General features: G+C 51.4%; 2 protein-coding genes and 1 long non-coding RNA gene across 9 annotated transcripts in view; 1 reads left to right on the plus strand and 2 right to left on the minus strand.

The window, feature by feature from the left end:
- LOC118085582 (zinc finger protein 883-like) overlaps positions 1–13272 on the plus strand; it is a 198628-nt gene that overhangs the window by 57067 nt on the left and 128289 nt on the right. For 6 of the 7 annotated variants that reach the window (XM_060274114.1, XM_060274110.1, XM_060274113.1 and 3 more), the window contains 2 exons: positions 67–193; positions 1009–2428. The exons of the other annotated variant lie outside the window; for it this stretch is intronic. In XM_060274114.1, the coding sequence (XP_060130097.1) occupies positions 67–193; positions 1009–2417 (1536 nt within the window). In that variant the 3' untranslated portion in view covers positions 2418–2428. Of the gene's footprint in view, positions 1–66; positions 194–1008; positions 2429–13272 lie in introns of those variants that run through there. 7 annotated transcript variants of the gene reach the window in all.
- LOC132592089 (uncharacterized) lies at positions 81–8488 on the minus strand. Its single transcript, XR_009557532.1, has 3 exons — positions 8321–8488; positions 6695–6769; positions 81–220 (listed from the first exon to the last, which is right to left on the minus strand). It is a non-coding gene; the product is annotated as an uncharacterized LOC132592089 (long non-coding RNA).
- Positions 10036–11421, minus strand: LOC118085062 (hemoglobin subunit beta-1-like). The gene is made up of 3 exons (XM_060274179.1): positions 11255–11421; positions 10917–11139; positions 10036–10296 (listed from the first exon to the last, which is right to left on the minus strand). The coding sequence occupies exons 1-3, from the start codon at positions 11344–11346 to the stop codon at positions 10168–10170; spliced, it is 444 nt and encodes a 147-aa protein (XP_060130162.1). The 5' UTR covers positions 11347–11421; the 3' UTR covers positions 10036–10167.

Genomic DNA, 13272 nt, shown 5'->3' on the forward strand with positions numbered 1-13272 from the left:
TAGGTCAAGGAGTGGTGGTGAACAACAGTGTGGTCCCAGAGGAGGACATTTCCCCTTTTCTTTCAGGGTCCAGTGTGCTTTGAAGATGTTGCTGTTCATTTCACAGACGAGGAGTGGGCGTTGCTGGATCCTGACCAGAGAGCTCTGCATAAGGGTATCATGGAGGAGAATTGTGGGATCGTGGCCTCTCTTGGTAAGGCTCCCTGTGGGATCGTCATATCTGCATGGAAATTCAAAAAATACCTTTTTGTGACGAACCTCATATATAGCGCCCCCTTAAAACACCTAGGATTTCAATAATCCCACAATAAACCTTGAACAGTAGATTACTGTTTTTTTCTGTGAATGTTCTTCCTCGAGTTGCAGCTTCTTAAACAAGGATCAGCCTGGTCTGAACTCCCCAGGCCATTTTAACTGCAAACTTCAGAGTTGTTAGGGAAGTTGAAGTAGCTTCTGTCAGGTTTTCATTTTTTGTTTTTTCTCCCATCAGTCTTTGGTTATCCAAAGAGAACTGACGTTGGAAATGAAGGGGATGCCATGATGGAGCCAAACAAAATCCATCCGCGAGAAGAGCCAGGCTTATCAAATCACAGGTTCCCCTAAGGATGTCAGTTGATCCCTGTTAATAAATGTACCCAACCCTTCAGTAAAACCATCCAGCTAACTCACTTGTGTTATACCTCTGTTACCAGTCCTAACAAGTATTCTTCATTGTTAGGGAAGTTGAAGTAGCTTCTGTCAGGTTTTCAGTTTTGAAGTAAAGAGAAGACTGACATTGGAAATGGAGGGGATTCCATGATGGAGCCAAACAAAATCCATTCGAGGGCAGAGCCAGCCTTATCGAATCACAGGTTCCCCTAAGGATGTCAGTTGATCCCCGTTAATTAACGCACCCAACCCTTCACTAAAACCATCCATCTAAGCCACTTGTGGTATTTATGACCAGTCTTAACAAGTATTCTTCATTAATTTCTCCCTGAGGCTCTAATCCATTTCTCTTCATTGCAGATAGCGATGGACTGGAAATCAAGAACAAGGATGACCATGATAAAATACCCACAATTGAGAAGCTGTATGTGGAAAGTGGAAGTGGAAAAAGTTCCAATTCCAATTCCCATCAAAGAAATCCCATTGGGAAGAAACCCTATCAGTGCTTGGAATGTGGAAAGAGCTTCAGTCAGAGTGGCCATCTCACTTCCCATCAAAGAATTCATACAGGGGAGAAACCCTATCAGTGCTTGGAATGTGGAAAAAACTTCAGTGAAAAGGCCAATCTTACTTCCCATCAGAGAATACATACAGGGGAGAAACCCTATCAGTGTGAGGAATGTGGAAAGAGCTTCAGTCAAAGCCACAGTCTCACTTCCCATCAAAGAGTTCATACAGGAGAGAAACCCTATCAGTGTGTAGAATGTGGAAAGAGCTTCAGTCAAAGCCACAGTCTCACTTTCCATCAAAGAATTCATACAGGGGAGAAACCCTACAAGTGTGTGGAATGTGGAAAGAGCTTCAGTCAGAGCTCCAAACTCACTTCCCATCAAATAATTCACACAGGGGAGAAACCCTATCATTGTGTGGAATGTGGAACGCGTTTCAGCTATAGGTCCTCTCTCGCTTCCCACCAAAGAATTCATACAGGGGAGAAACCCTATCAGTGTGTGGAATGTGGAAAGACCTTCAATAAGAACTCCAATCTCACTTCCCACCAAAGAATTCATACAGGGGATAAACCCTATCAGTGTGTAGAATGTGGAAAGAGCTTCAGTAAGAATTCCTCTCTCACTTCCCATCAAATAATTCATACAGGGGAGAGACCGTATCAGTGTGTGGAATGTGGAAAGAAGTTCAATCATAGCACTGATCTCATTTCCCATCAAAGAATTCATACAGGGGAGAAACCCTATCAGTGTGTGACATGTGGAAAGAGATTCCGTTGGATCACTGATCTCACTAACCATCAAAGAATTCATACAGGGGAGAAACCCTATCAATGTGTGGAATGTGGAAAGAGCTTCAGTAGGAGCTCCTATCTCACATCCCATCAAAGAATTCACACAGGGGAGAAACCCCATCACTGCTTTGAATGTGGAAAGAGCTTCAGTCAGAGCTCTCAACTCACTTCCCATCAGAGAATTCATACAGGGGAGAAACCCTATCAGTGCGTCGAATGTGGAAAGAGCTTCAGTATGAGGTCCTCTCTTAGTTCCCATCAAAGAATTCATACAGGGGAGAAACCATATAAGTGCATGGAATGTGGAAAGAACTTCACTAATAGCTCCAATCTCAATTCCCATCAGAAAATTCATACAGGGGAGAAACCATATAATTGCTTGGAATGTAAAAAGAGTTTCAGTCACAGGGCCCATCTCACTTCCCATAAAAAAATTCATACAAAGTGTGGGAAAACTCAGGTATAACAGGTTAATGCCATGTACTAATAGGATGTGAAATTATATTCTGATTTAATGAAAAGAATAAAGTGTCAATTATAGGGAGAGAAAAAGAACATCAGATGTTAAAAATAAAAAGTTAAAACAAATAGAATTTGGCTACAAAAAGAAGAAGTTTTATAACAACAGAAGCTTAACGGGGATGGTCCATGCAGGATCCTGAACCTAAAATGTTAATTGCGGAAATGCTGGCTGAAATAAAGAGAGACTTGAAGGATAATGGGGGGGGAAATTAGAGTGTATAAAAAGTAAGATAGACCAAAACATGAAATCAGTAAGATAGACCAAAACATGAAACTACATGTCAGGTAGTTGTTTATCTCTCTGACCTAAGATGGGAGGGCGTTCCACAGGGCGGGTGCCACTACCGAGAAGGCCCTCTGCCTGGTTCCCTGTAGCTTTGCTTCTCGCAGTGAGGGAGCCGCCAGAAGGCCCTTGGCGCTGGATCTCAGTGTCCGGGCTAAACGATGGGGGTGGAGACGCTCCTTCAGGTATACAGGACCGAGGCCGTTTAGGGCTTTAAAGGTCAGCACCAACACTTTGATTTGTGCTCGGAAATGTACTGGGAGCCAATGTAGATCTCTCAGGACCAGTGTTATGTGGTCCTGGCGGCCGCTCCCAGTCACCAGTCTGGCTGCCGCATTCTGGATTAATTGCAGTTTCCAGGTCACCTTCAAAGCTAGCCCCACGTAGAGCGCATGGCAGTAGTCCAAGTGGGAGATAACCAGAGCATGCACTACTCTGGTGAGACTGTCTGCAGGCGAGTAGGGTCTCATCCTGCGTACCAGATGGAGCTGGTAGACAGCCGCCCTGGACACAGAATTAACCTGTGGCTCCATGGACAGCTGTGAGTCCAAAATGACTCCCAGGCTGCACCCCTGGTCCCTCAGGGACACAGTTATCCCATTCAGGCCCAGGGAGTCCCCCACACCTGCCCGCCCCCTGTCTTCCAAAAACAGTACTTCAGTCTTGTCAGGATTCAACCTCAATCTGTTAAGCGCCATCCATCCTCCAACCGCCTCCAGGCACTCACACAGGACCTTCACCGCCCTCACTGGTTCTGATTTGAAAGAGAGGTAGAGCTGGGTATCATCCACATACTTATGAACACCCAGCCCAGACCCCCTGATGATCTCTCCCAGCGGCTGCATGTAGATGTTAAAAAGCATGGGGGAGAGGACAGAGCCCTGAGGCACCCCACAAGTGAGAGCCATGGGGTCTGAACACTCATCCCCCCACCACCACTTTCTGAGCACGGCCCAGGAGGAAGGAGCGGAACCACTGTATGAGAGTGCCCCTAGCTCCCAAGCCCTATTGACGGTCCAGAAGGATGTTATGGTCGATGGTGTCAAAAGCCACTGAGAGATCCAGCAGGACTAGAAAACAGCTCTCACCTTTGTCCCTAGCCCACCGGAGATCATCGACCAGTGCGACCAAGGCAGTTTCAGTCCCATGATGAGGCCTGAATCCCGACTGGAAGGGATCCAAATGATCCGCTTCTTCCAGGCGTGCCTGGAATTGTTCAGCAACCACTCGCTCAATCACCTTGCCCAAGAATGGAAGATTTGAGACTGGGCGATAGTTGGCCATATTGGCTGCATGTAAAGATGGTTTTTAAAGAAGTGGGACAGGACGTTGGACTTGCAAATGGGCAGCCGCTTGATGAGGAACGGGAAGGGGAAGAGCATGACGGTGCTCTTCAGGACAATGGCCAAGCCGATCCGGGCGATCCGGGGGTTGGTCAAGGTGGACGAGTACCGGAGAGGGTTGCAGATGGCGACAAAGCGGTCGAAGGACATGGCTAGCAGGATACCGGACTCCATGAAGGAGAAGGAGTGGAGGAAGAACATCTGGGCCAGGCAAGCGTCAAAGAGGACATCACTGAGGCCAAAGCAGAAGATGGCGAGCACCGTTGGGAGGGTGGAGAGGGAAACCCCCAAATCGTTGAAGGACAGCATGCAGAGGAAGAAATACATGGGCTCGTGGAGCCGCCGGTCCCTCCTGACGATGGCGAGGATGGTGCAGTTGCCAGCGATGGAGGCAGCGTACAGCAAGCAGAAGGGGATGGCAGAAGTGGAACTGCTCCAGGCCTGGGAAGCCAGTGAGGTGGAAGGTGGCAGGCTGGAAGCGGGTGAGGTTGAGCTCTTCCATGCGCACCTTCGTGGGCTTTGGATTTCCCTGGAAAGGAAACAAGAAGGACCAGGAGGCTTCTGGCCATGGGACAACGGAGAGGGAAGCACATGGCAGGAGAGGAGAGTGAGAGGAGAGGGGAGACTCCATCAGTGAGCGGCTGAGAAGAGGGTCAAGTGGGAAACATTGGAGTGACTGCTGCAAGGGTCTAAAACAGGCATCCCCAAACTGCGGCTCTCCAGATGTTTCGGCCCACAACTCCCATGATCCCTAGCTAACAGGACCAGTGGTCGGGGAAGATGAGAATTGTAGTCCAAAACATCTGGAGGGCCAAAGTTTGGGGATGCCTGGTCTAAAATATAAAGACAAGGGAACTCAAGAGAAAATCACGAGTGGAAATCCTGGGATGGGTGGAAGGAAGGAAGGAAGGAAGGAAGGAAGGAAGGAAGGAAGGAAGGCGGGCGCAGTGGGTGGCAGGGGTGGCACTGGGGGGATACAGGGCACTAAAGCCTCCCAGGTGCAATCTCCCCTCCAAAAGCTCAACAACTGTAGGCGATCTCTCCGCCCCAGGCGCCAGTGGGGTTTGCTATGCCAATGCGCCTCTGCTCCAAATCTGGAGGTGGGGCATGAAAAGGACCAGAAGCTCTCACAGCACACTCAGAAAATGATAAAGACAGTGTGTATTGAAAACCATAAACTAGGGACAAAGAATTGTAGAATTGTAGGGTTGGAAAGGTTCCCAAGGGTCACCTAACTCAACGCACGGCAATGTAGGAATCGCAGCTAAAGCACTCATGAGGGGGTGGCCATCCAACTTCCACCGAAGGAGAGTCCACGACAGTGCCAGATTTATGTATAAGCTCAACAAGCTCTAGCTCAGGGCCCCACTCTCTTGGGGGACCCCCCAAAAGATAAAGGAAACAACAACTGGATGTACATTTCCAAAATATAAGATAAAAAGCAAATAAAATAAACCCTACATAAAATAAACCCTACAACCGTGTTTTGTGTTGTGTTGTCCTGTGATGTAAGTTGTGTTGTGTTGTGTTGTCCTGTGATGTAAGTCATGGGCCCCGCCTGCTCCCTAAAATATCCCTGGTTTGCTCATTTCTCTATATGGGGTGCCTACATTCTACATGGACTGGTTGCAAGGCAACATGTGAAAATGGCTTTAGATACCTATTAGGTCCATAAATTTCCACATAGCATATATTCAACACAAAAAACAGCAACAATTTGTTGTTGACGAAGGACAGCTGGACATATAAAGGGCCCCAGTCCCTTCAGGAGCTGAGGGCCGCATCAATCCTAAACCTAGCCCTGGTCCATGACCTTCCTAGGAGGTCCATTCCACCCAGAGGCGCTCTCTCTCTCTCTCTCTCTCTCTCTCTCTCTCTCTCTCTCTCTCTCTCTCTCTCTCTCTCTCTCTCTCTCTCTCTCTCTCTCTCATTTTTCTGTCTTTCTGACATCAGCCAGGAGGTGGCAGTAGATGGCAGGCAGTGAAGGCAAATCCAGCCACCAGCCCCCACTCAGCCGAACAGATCTGCTTCTTCTTAAAAGTGGATTTAGAATAGAATAGATACTTTATTGTCATTGTACATAGTGCAACGAAATTGAATGCCATCCCATAAAAAACAAAATAAAACCACAATTACAGACACACACACACACACACACACCCATTCCAACACCCCGGGATCATATTATTTAGTTACTGTACAGCATTTAAGATGGTTATAGCTCTCTATTTCTTCTTGATCTAATTGTTCTGTATCTTTTGCCGGAAGGCAACGGTGCAAAAAGATTATATATAGTGGGAGGGAATAGGCAAGTCTGGATGCTGGTGGGCAGGCGGGTGGGGGAGAGGGGGGGTGGCGCCACTATAGCTCAGTCAGTGGCGAGGGTTTTGAGCAGAGCAGAGCAGAGGCTGCTCGGCCATCAGGCATGGATGCTTCAGCGGAGATTCCTGCACCACACTGGGTCCAACTAGATGCCCCTTGGTGTCCCTTCCAACCCTACTGTTCTGTGATCCTATCATCATTGCCAGAGAGGAGTTGATTACTGATCTGTTGTAGATCATTCCAGCAACAGGTCAGGAGAAGCAAGCAACTCACATTCCTACTGTTGCCTAAAGATCAGGAAGGAGACTATGATCATTCCAGTCTCAGGAGGCAGTTGAGGGGTTTGGCCTGGAAGAGAGAGAGAGAGAGAATGGACTTCAGGCAGCTGCTTGAAGATGATAAGTGTAGAACTCAGCGACACCCCCACCGTCCTGACAGCCGGAGAAGAAAATTCTAGAACGGTAGAATTTCAGAGTTGGGAGGAAGGCAAAGAGTCGTCTAGACCCTGCAATGTAGGACTCACAGCTGATTGAGGACTGCAATTCCCCCCCCCCCAATCCCTTGAAGGCACAAATTGTCTCCATCCAAAGGCTAAGACAGTGTCTCTCACCATCTGTGGGGGCACCATAAAGGTGCACAGTCAGTCACACACACATTTCGGGGGTGGGGGTGGGGGTGTTCACCCTGATCTGCTCAGGAGCCTTGGTTGAGAGGGAGGAGGGGAATAGGCACCGTCTGTTTCTGAATCCTCAGCCTCATAGAATTGTAGAGTTGAAGGGGACTCCAGAGGCCATCTAGTCCCACCCCCTGCAATGCATGAATCCTACCCACTGCGGTCTCTGGGTGGGCTTGAACCACCAACCTTCTGCTTAACACCCAGGCGCTCTGACCCATTGTACCACATAGGACTTCCCCTCCGCAGCCTGGAGGGGAGCCCACCCCACGGCTTGAGAACCAGCAAAGCTTGGGTCGGCCAGAGCTCAGGGAGAGCAGAGGCAGGAGGTGGCTCTCTCTTGGCTCTTGGAGGTGAGAGACCTGGTTTGGGGAAGGCACAGCTAAATCTGCAAGAGCAGCTTAACTGAAGCTCCCTTCCAAGGGTGAAACCCACCAGCTGCCCCCAGATGCTGAGCAGGCATGAGCTGAGGGACTGGACAGCTAACAACCATCTTTGGAAGAAGAGATCATTTGGGCAGATGTCTCTTCTTTTCCCAGCATAGAAGGGACCCCCAGGGTCATCTAGTCCAACCCCCTGCAATGCAGGAATCTCAGCTAAAGCACCCCTGAGGGATGGCCGTCCAATCTCCAAGGAAGAAGAGCCCACCCCTTCTGGTTCTTATCCTCAGAAAGTCCTTGCTGGTGTTTAGTCAGATCCTCCTTTCTCATCGCTTGGATCCCTGCCCACAACATTGGCCTGGCCAGCCCCACGTCCAAAGGCCCACTGTGGCAGAGGAGGAACTCTGTTCAACTGCAGGTCTGGTGGTGGTGGGTTCCTCATTCCTTCATTGTGGGGGTTGGACTAGATGACCCTTGGGCTCCCTTCCAACTCTACAGTTTTAGGGTTCTATCCTTCAGCATCCGCTCCCTTACCTGAAAGGTTGAGCACCCCACTCTGCCTTTGCCAGGAGAGTCTCTGCTGCCTGTCCAGAGCCCTTCCTTCCTTCTTTGTCTGCGGCAGGAGAGACCGAAGGGACAGCTGGGAGGAAGCTCTTATGCACAGGCTCACCTGGCGATGCTCCAGGGGCTCTGGGGCTGCTGCTGCCCCACATGGGACCACCCTGGAGCCCAGAGTTTAGAGGGTGCTAAGAATAAACTTGCAGAATTCTTTTTAAAACAACACCACCACCCTCGGACCCCAGTGCTGCAGAGTTTTCTTTGATGCAGGTGTATGAGAAATGATACCTGATCCAAAGCTTAGAAATGCTGGGACGGCAATTCTCACATTCTGTTTCCACACATAGATCCATGTTCGTGCACCCAGTCAAAGGAGTCTGGTCTGCTTTGTCGTCCTCGCCATCAAATGCCAGGTTCTGCACTTAGGCAGGAAGAACCAGATGCACAAATATAGGAGGGGGGGACACCTGGCTTACTAGCAGTACATGTGAAAAGGATCTAGCGGTCTTGGTGAAGCACAAGCTTAACATGAGTCAACAGTGTGATGCAGCAGCAAAAAAAGGCTACTCTAGAGAGCCCTTGGCACACCCAGGAGCTGCTTGCACATGCGCGAGAGGCACATTGCCTTGTGCCAAGGCCATCACAGCTGTTGTCAGATATCTGCCCGCAAGGGTGTCTTTATCTCTGAAATGGCCTGCTTGAGTCTCTCCCTGCTGCCCCACCCCAAGGGGAACATGGGGTGGGGGTGGGGGTTATTGGTTCGCACATGTTTTTCTTGTTTCTATCATGCACTTCGTGTTTTTATGTTGTGAACCTCCCTGAGATCGGTGGGTGAAGGGCAGTATAGAAATTTCATAAGTAATAATGATAATAAATAATGTTCCACATTTGCTGCTCTTCCTTGTGGTCTTCTCTGGGGCCATGGGAGAGGAAAGCCCCCCCCCATCTCTTTGTCCTGCAAAAAAAGGGGCAACAGGTGCCCAGCCCTTCCACCCACAGCCAGCTGCTCAGTTACTCTGCACACGCTCAGGGGAACTCTAGCTCTCAGTCCTTTGGATAGGAGACTCTAGCAATGAATTATGGTTTGCACAACAGACACGCAGAATATCCCACAGCTGTTTACATGTCTCGCCCAGTGGTGATTTGTGGGGGGCAAGAGAATGCAGTCATGTCACTGAGGAGGGGGGTGCATGTCTGGGAGACCCCCAGAGACCTGGTCCTTTTGAATGAATATAAATTCCATTGATACATTTATATCCCAGCTTTCTCTCCAAGCAGCTCAAGCTGGTGTAGATGCTTCTCCTCCTCACAACAACAACAACCCTGTGATGTAGACGAGGCTGAAAGGCAATGGCTGTCCCCACCCCCACCCCCACCCCCACCCCCAGCAGAGATCACATCCAGAGAGCTTCATGGTTGAGTGGGGATTCGAACCCAGCTCCTAGTCCGACACCCTAATCACTACACCCCTCTGCCTCTCAATGACTCTCTTTGCGGAGTCTTCCTCACGCGCCAGGACTGGGCTTCACAGCACAGCAAAGAGGTCCTGGCCTGGGGCTTCCTGGAGGGGCACCCCCTCCCCCCAAGGACGCTGGAAAGTGCTGGAAAGGAGATGGGGCAGCTCCAGTTGGCCAAGCTACAGCTCTCTCCCCAACATATGGGGGGGGGGTCGTCCTTAAACCTCAAATCCCTGGAGGTGGGACCTGCCGCCATTCAGGAACACCACCGCCCCATAGAATTGTGTTGAGTGTGCAGTGCGGGAACTTGGGGTGAAGGCAGAACTTGGGGGGCTTCCAAGAAGGCTGGCTTATATTCCCTCAAGCTCCCTAGTGCAACCACATTGGGGGGAATTCTTGCAAGGGGTCAATCAGGCAAGCCCCCCCTCTCCAACCCTTATGAAACCTCCAAGTCCAAAGGCAGGATCTTCCGCCCTGCAAGGGTCACCTCTCCCGTCCTCCCCACCCCAAGGTTTCCCCCCAAAGACAGGCGGGAGCCGGCTCATCTTGCAGGGAGTGACGTTTATTAGCTAGTGGCCCCGTGTCGGGGGTCTGGCAGAGGGTTTCCCCGCGAGGGAAGGCGCTGGTCTGGTCGGCAACTGGGCGCCCGCGAGGCAGCTGCTCCTCCTCGGGGGGCGCTCAGTGGTACTGGCGGGTCAGGGCGTGCGCCACCACGTTGGTGAGCTTCTGGAAGGCGGCGTGGGCGGCCGGAGTGAACTCCTTCCCGAAGTGGGAGGCCAAGCAGATGAGGAGGATGTTGCCCAGGAGCTGCAAGAGAAGAGAAGAGAGGCGCTGGCTGGGCGGAGGGGCTGCGAAGGGGAAGGGAGCCGCCAGGCGGGGGGCACAGCAGCAGAGGCAGCCGGGATGGGAGGGGGGCACCCCCTTCTCCCCCCACCTTTCCTCAGAGGCTGCTACGATGGTGCCACGCGTGGATTTCGCCCTGCGCAGCCAGCCACGCAGGTTCTGCCACGGGGTTTGGAAAGGGCGCTGGGCGCTGGAGACACAAGTCCAACCCAACCTCTATAGCACTCTGCTTTGTGGCTCCACATTTTGCAGCCAGTTTGCAAAGAAAAAGACAGTTCAGAAAAGTTTTCTTGACAAAGACCCTTCTTCCTCTTGCAGGAGGTTGGACTAGATGGCCCTTGGGGGACCCTCCCAACTCTGCCATTCTATGATTCTCCTCCTGCTCTGCTGAGTTAAGGAGCAGCCTGAGGACCACTGGCTTCTTGGCCCCTGTGGTCTGGATAGGTCCTTATCTCCTCACTCACATGCCTCCTGCTTCCTTCTGGTCACCACAGAGGGGAACTCAGGCACCCTCTTCCCTGCCACCACTCACCCCGTGCAGAGACACCACTCTGGGCAGCCCTTTGGGGAGATGGGGGTCTCACCTTGAAGTTCTCGGGGTCCACGTGGAGCTTGTCGCAGTGCAGCTCGCTCAGCTTGCAGAAGGTGTCCTTGACCTTGTCGGGGTTCTTGACGGCTTCTCCAAAGGACGTCAGGACCTTCGTGCCGTGCGCCTTGACCCTGGGGTTGCCCAGGATGGCAGCCGGGCTGGAGAGGTTGCCAAAGTGAGCAAAGAGCCTCTGGGTCCAGGGGTACACTACGAGCAAGCTGGAAAGAAGGAGAGAGAACAAGAGAGAGAGAGAGAGATGGTCGGTCATCTTGGCTGAAGAACACCCGCCTGCCCTGTCCCAAGTGGGAGAGTGGGGTGTGTGTGCAGGTTTACCCGCCAAGGGAATCTGCCCCGATCACAGCCACATCGGTTTTGGCCCAGATCTGGGCGATGAGCTCCTTCTCTTCGGCGGTCCACTGCACCATGATGGCTGGCTGAGTGTTGGGTACTTTGCTCGGCTGCTGGGCGAAACCTTCTGGGCTAAGCTGAAGCCCCTTCCATGGCTGGAGGCTTTTATACCCTGGGCCAAAGCTGTGGCTCCTCCTCCTTGTGTGGGCGGGGCCATCCTCGGCCAGAGGCTGGGTGGACTGGCTCAGTGGGGCCAAGTCAGAGCAGGGTGGCAGCCAGCCCTGGCTGGGGTGGGGCTACATAGGCCAGGCAGGAGGCCCCAGATAGCTGCCGCCTGCCCTCCCCCACCTCTGCAGAACTCCCTCCCCCAAGAGGCAGTGACAACAACCAGCCTGGATGTCTTACTAGAGGCCTGGGCAAGATTCAGGCCACCCATGGCTCCTAGCTGACTGCACAAGGGGCATCTAGCTGGCTCCTGTGAGAAGAGGGTCCCGGACCAGATGGGCCACTGGCCTGATCCAGCAAGCTCTTCTTAGTTCTGACGGGAGGCCTCCCTTGGTCCTCTCCACAGGGTGAGGTTCATCCCAGCCCTTGGGAGTCTCAGAGGGTCAGGGCTGAGAGCTGGCCCCACCTGGAGAGGCTGCATGCAATTTGACCTCTCCAAGTCATCTGTTCTGGGCAAAGCAGGGGGGGGGGGCAAAGCAGTGGAGAGATTGGGGTCTTGCTCTTGGGGCTACAGGCCCTTCCGCCTCTTGAATCAGAGACAATCTACCTCTATCTATCTAACACAAGAACATCAGAAGAGGTTGCTGGATCAGGCCAATGGTCCACCTAGTCCAGCAGCATCCTGTTCTCACTGTGGCAAGCAGATGCCTCTCTTGGGACCTGAGCACCAGAGCAACCCTCTCCCCTCCTGCCAGCAGCTGGTCTTGGGAAGCCTTGCTACCTCACCCCATGGAGCAGGCATCCCCAAACTTCGGCCCTCCAGATGTTTTGGACTACAGTTCCCATCATCCCTGACCACTGGTCCTGTTAGCTAGGGATCATGGGAGTTGTAGGCCAAAACATCTGGAGGGCCACAGTTTGGGGATGCCTGCTCTATACTCTTCATCAGCTGCTGGTCCCCCAATTAAACTGCAGAATCGGGTGCGTCAGGAAGGTGAAGAGGGCGGGCACATAGGAGACCAAGATGGTGCAAGTGTGGATTTGTTGAATTCCACACACAATGATTTTAATGGAGAGAAAGAGTGACCTGGACAAGGCAGAGAAAAAGAGGCATCATCATTTGCCTGCTTTTTAAAAAAACATCCCTGAGATCTCTTGATGAAGGGCGGTATATCAATTTAATAATTATTGACAACAACAACAACTATCCGTTGTTAGTCCCTTGAATTAGCAATTAAGCATTTCTGGAAGGGGAAATGATACACTTTTGTATATTAGCAGGAAAAGCACGTATAAGAATTATTAGACATAAAAAGCATGCATAATAAATAACTTATTACTCATTATTACTCATAGGATTTATTACTCATAGGATTTATTTATTTTGAACCTGGTTCCTCCTTGGTAGCCAGTGCAATTATTTCATCAGTGCTAGAACTCAGGACCCGCTGCCTTGAGGGACATCTAAGAGCAGAATGGCAGGGGAAAGGTCTCCCTTGGGAGGTGGTGGACTCTCCTTCCTTGGAGGTTTCTAAGTAGAGATCGGACGGCCATCTGCCATGGATGCTTGAGCTGAGACTCCTGCATTGCTGGGGGTGGGACTAGATGACCCTGGGATGCCCTCCTCTCTCTCCACTCCTGAATTCGAGGAGGAGGTTCCTTGCCTCCTGAAAAGCCCTTTTCCCTGCAAGCTGTTCCTCAAGTTTCTGGCAAAAGGAGAGAGATGTTCAGAGTCAAACCAAGAGCCTCACCAAGAGCCAGTGTGGTGTAGTGCTTAAGGAGCCGGATTCACCCTGGGCTAGTCACACTTCTCTCAGCCCCACTCACCTCACAGAGTG

The sequence above is a fragment of the Zootoca vivipara genome, chromosome 4 (genome assembly GCF_963506605.1).
Source record: "Zootoca vivipara chromosome 4, rZooViv1.1, whole genome shotgun sequence".
Classification (NCBI taxonomy): domain Eukaryota; kingdom Metazoa; phylum Chordata; class Lepidosauria; order Squamata; family Lacertidae; genus Zootoca; species Zootoca vivipara.